Source organism: Nicotiana tomentosiformis, chromosome 4, assembly GCF_000390325.3.
Source record: "Nicotiana tomentosiformis chromosome 4, ASM39032v3, whole genome shotgun sequence".
NCBI classification, from domain to species: Eukaryota; Viridiplantae; Streptophyta; class Magnoliopsida; order Solanales; family Solanaceae; genus Nicotiana; species Nicotiana tomentosiformis.
The window spans coordinates 60,937,650-60,942,471 of NC_090815.1; the positions used below are offsets into that span (position 1 = coordinate 60,937,650).

The following is a 4,822-nucleotide window of genomic DNA, read 5'->3' on the forward strand; positions in this document are numbered from 1 at the left end:
GCTTAGGGGAAAGGACGCGGATCGCCAAAGTGGATTAGAGGGTTATTTGGATTGGGTTAGATGGGGTAATTGGGCTTGGGTATTGGGCTAAAAATGAGTTAATAGATAGCCGCATTGTATTTAATTAGGCATTTGCAATTTTAGCCATTTCAGTCTTTAACCCTTTTATAATTAATTTAAATAACTTAAATAATTTCAATAAAATATAATAATAACTATAATTATCAAATATACAAATAATTATTGAAATTAATTATTTATAAAATACTTTGTTATTTCTAAATTGTAACACTAATTTCAAATTGTTAATATAGTAATCTAATTAATTAGAAATTAAGGAGTAATTCATTATATTAATTATACAGCCTATGTATATAAAAGATATTTTAATAATATTAAAATAGTAAGCATGATATATTTTGTAATTATGATACTAAATTATCAATTTCAAAACAACTAATACTTAATTAATTTTGTAAAAAAAGGTATTATTGATTGAAAATATTTTCAAAATGTTCATTATAAATAATTAAGTATAAATAAATTAATTCTAAAAGTGAGGGTCAAAATTGGTCGTCAACAGCTTCCCCTCTTTGTTCGGAGATGATGAAAGAGTTTTCGGGCAAAGAAATTAAACAAAAGCCAATTTTGTCCCAACTTTAGGCATTGAAAGATTTGAAGAATTGGTGTTTTATTGATCGTTTTTAGTTTGAGCTCAGATCCTTGGCCAACTAATGAGTTTGTCGTCCCTCATAGCGTTGTAGCTTGGTTTGATGCTTAGAAGGAGTTCCACGTTGCGATCTTTGTTCCTGCAAAAAGAATGAAATACACACATACATATATTGCAATGCAGAATATATTAAGACGTGATGTAAATGATGTAGGAATGATAATGTTTGGCTATCGGCAAGCCGTTATTTGGGATCGGGATGACTGGATACTTGAATTTGACTCGATTGTTAGCCGGGTTGTGTGTGTTCAACAACTGTTGGATCATTGAGTCTCCTCGTGTTGGGATTAGTTAACTTGTAATGTATAATGAATCCCCGCTTACTGGGAGAGTTTTGCATTGAAAATGTTAAGTATCTCTGCTTAATGGGAGTGTTTGACTTGTAGGGTGCATCTCCCGCTTGTCGGGAGAGTTTGCACTGAAAATGGAAAGTATCTCTGCTTGATCGGAGCGATTTTTCTGAAATGTAAAGCATCTCTGCATGCAGGGAGTTTCTGACTTGAAAGAAAAACATGATCATGCCTGTAAGCTGCATGAGCAAAACATCAAAATATTCGAAATAACAGTAAAGGAAAACAAAATGCCCAAGAGATACACCTGACTGTGAGGCTAAGTTGTGGCCATCGATTGGCAGAATGTTAGAGATAAGGTTTGCAGCTATCTATGCTGATCTCTGATGTGATGGAGTGGCTGTGCGGATCGCTCCCGTTGGCGGAGCGGATATTTTGCTATATACAGAGCTTCGATCAGCGAAGCCGACACTTGATTTGTATAGGGCGCTGTGATCGATTGAGCTGATGATTTATTATATACATGGCTCCAATTAGTGAAGCCAGCGACTCATTTTTGTACAAGGTGCTCCGGTTGATTGAGCGGACGATTTGCTATGTACAATATGCCTTGTTCGCGTTAGCGGTCTGGTTTCCAAATACCTGTAAATGATTCAAGAGTTAGTTTTAGTTATACAAGGAAAATTTGAAATAGATAAAGAGAGATGATAGTCATGAGAGAGTGACGGATCTGTCATTTGCCCCAGTGTATTTCCAGCATTTCCTTATGTCCTATTCGCCCTGTATTCAAAGAAGAATTCAGCGGGGGGATATTGGTTGAATTACAACAGACTACTGAATCCGATAAGGATTGCCTACGTATTCCTTCTAGAGGAAATCAAGTCGTGGCGTAGTTTCGAGTAACATAGAAAAAGATATTTGGATTTTCTATTACAAAGAAAGGGGGAGAGAGAAACTAAACCCTACGTGGGTTGCCTACGTATCCCTCCATGGGAAATCAGATTGAGCGTAGTTCTGTTATAGCCAAACCCTAACTCTATTGTCTTCAAACGTAGTATCTCTTGATTGCATCTCAGTTGATAGGATTTGTGATGACTCTTCCGTCCATCTCTGCCAGGATTAGAGCTCATCCTGACAACACTCAGTGGACCACGTAAGGAACTTGCCAATTTGGTGCGAACTTTCCTTTGGCTTCTTCCTGGTGGGGGAATATTTTCTTCAAAACCAATTGCCATGGTATAAACTAGAAAGACTTCACCCTTTTGTTAAATGCACTGGCCACCCTATTTTGATACAGCTGACCATGGCATACTGCATCCATTCTCTTCTCGTCAATGAGCATGAGTTGCTCATGCCTGACCTGTATCCATTTTGCATAGTTTAACTTGGGTTCTTGGATTACTCTTAAGCATGATATCTCAACCTCTGCGGGTATCACAGCTTCCGTTCCATATACCAACATGTGTGGTGTTGCCCCAGTGGATGTTCTCATGTTGCTTTGATAACCCAGTAAGGCAAAGGATAACTTCTCATGCCATTGACTATGATTGTCCACTATCTTTCGCAGAATCCTTTTAATGTTCTTGTTGTCTGCTTCAACTGCTCCATTCATTTGTGGCCTGTAGGCTGTAGAGATGCGGTTGACAATTCTAAACTTCTCGCAAATTTCTCTCATGAGATCACTGTTGAGATTATCTTCATTGTCAATGATGATTGACTGGGGTATCCTAGATCGACAGACGATGTTGTTACGAACAAAATCTGCCACTACTTTCTTTGTGACAACTTAGAAGGTAGATGCTTCGATCCATTTGGTGAAGTAGTCAATGGCTACTAAGATGAAACGGTTCCCATTTAATGTGGAGGGCTCTATAGATCCAATCACATCCATGCCCCAAGCGTCAAACGGCCAAGGCGAACCCATTACATTCAACTCATTAGGCGGAATATGGATGAAATCCCCGTGGATCTGGCACTGGTGACACTTCTGTACATAGCATATACTATCGCTTTCCATGGTCATCCAAAAGTATCCGGTTCTTAAGATCTTCTTGGCTAAGGTTAAGCCAACATATGGGGTATGTACGTTCCTGTGTGTATTTCTTCTAACAATCTGGTTGCTTCAACGGCATCTACACATCTCAACAGACCCAAGTCTGGGGTCCTCCTATACAGGACTTCCCCATTAAGGAAAAAGTGATTTGCCAGCCTTATGATCCCCCACTTTTGACTATTAGTAGCACTTTCTAGGTACTCACTTGCTTCGAGGAACCTTTTGATGTCGCGGTACCATGTATCATCTGGCTCTTCGTCTACATGAAAATAGTACGCATGTTGATCCCTGATTCCTACCTCTATAGGGTCAATATAATTCTTATCTGGATGCTGAATCATGGATGATAAGGTTGCAAGAGCATTGGAAAACTCGTTCTGGATCCTTGGAACGTGCTTGGACTCGATCTTTGTGTACTTCATGCATAACTCTTTTACACAGTGCAGGTATGGAAGGATCTTGATATTTTTGGTGGACCATTCTTCATTAACTTGATGTATCAATAGATCAGAATTCACTATAACGAAAAGCTCTTTGATGTTCCTGTCGACTGCCATCCTGATCCCAAGGATGCACGCTTCGTACTCAACCATAGTATTGGTGCAAGGGAACCTAATCTTTGCTGATGTTGGATAGTGCTATCCTGATTGTGAAATTAGGACTGTCCCAATTCCTACTCCTTTGAAATTTTTCGCTCCATCGAAAAACATTCTCTATCCAGGGTATGACTCTACGATATCTTCTCAGGCGAACAATACCTCCTCACCGGGAAAGTATATAGTGAGTGGCTCATAATCCTTGTTCACTGGACTCTCTGCAAGGTGGTCGGCTAAGGCTTGTCCTTTGATGGCTTTCTGCGTTATGTACACAATGTCAAATTCACTGAGAAGAATTTGCCATTTAGCTAGCTTTCCTGTAGACATCGGCTTCTAAAAGATACATTTGAGCAGATGCGTGGTGTATGCTGACATGTAATGCCTCAATTTTTAGTCAATCCAAGTCAAAGCACAGTAGGTGCACTCTATCAAAATGTATTTGGCCTCACACGGTGTGAACTTCTTGCTTAAGTAGTAGATGGTCTACTCCTTTCTTCCGGTTTTGTTGTGTTGTCCCAACACACAACCAAATGCATTATCTAAGACAGACAAGTACAACAACACTGGATTCCCAGGCTCGGGATGAACCAACACTGGTGGATTTGACAAATTCTCCTTAATTTTTTTGTAGGCTTTCTGACACTCTTTTGTCCACTTTGTAGCAGAATCCTTTTTCAGCAGCTTGAAGATAGGTTCAAAAATTACTGTGGACTAGGCAGTGAAACAGCTGATGTAATTCAGTCTACCCAGGAAACTCATCACATCCTTCTTGCTTTTGGGCGGTGGCAACTCTTGAATAAATTTGATCTTTGAAGGATCTAATTCTATCACTTTTCTGCTTATGATAAACCCTAGCAATTTTCAAATAGGTGCAAGTCTTTCCAGTTGTTCGATCTCTTGTGGGAGATTATCTTGCATCATACTCTCATCGTATTCCTTGTAATCTGGATCACTTTGCTCGAGGGTTTCGTTACATGTCATAATCGCGGAACGCGGATTTTTATCGTTTCGATTACTAAAAAGAAAAACTAAGTATAAATGAAGCGATGAATTTGCAATAATTTTAAGAAAACAATTCTTATTATTTCATCAAAAGAGGAATGTATGAGCGTTGAGAGAGGCAAATGACAAAAAAGTATAGACACAGTTCAAA

At 38.9% G+C, this 4,822-nt stretch overlaps 1 protein-coding gene across 1 annotated transcript; it reads right to left on the minus strand.

The window, feature by feature from the left end:
- Window positions 1–2,263: 2,263 nt before the first annotated feature.
- On the minus strand, window positions 2,264–3,996 carry LOC138909778 (uncharacterized). Its single transcript, XM_070200993.1, has 3 exons — window positions 3,832–3,996; window positions 3,107–3,711; window positions 2,264–2,747 (listed from the first exon to the last, which is right to left on the minus strand). Exons 1-3 carry the CDS (start codon window positions 3,994–3,996, stop codon window positions 2,264–2,266), a joined length of 1,254 nt encoding a protein of 417 aa, XP_070057094.1.
- Window positions 3,997–4,822: the final 826 nt, after the last annotated feature.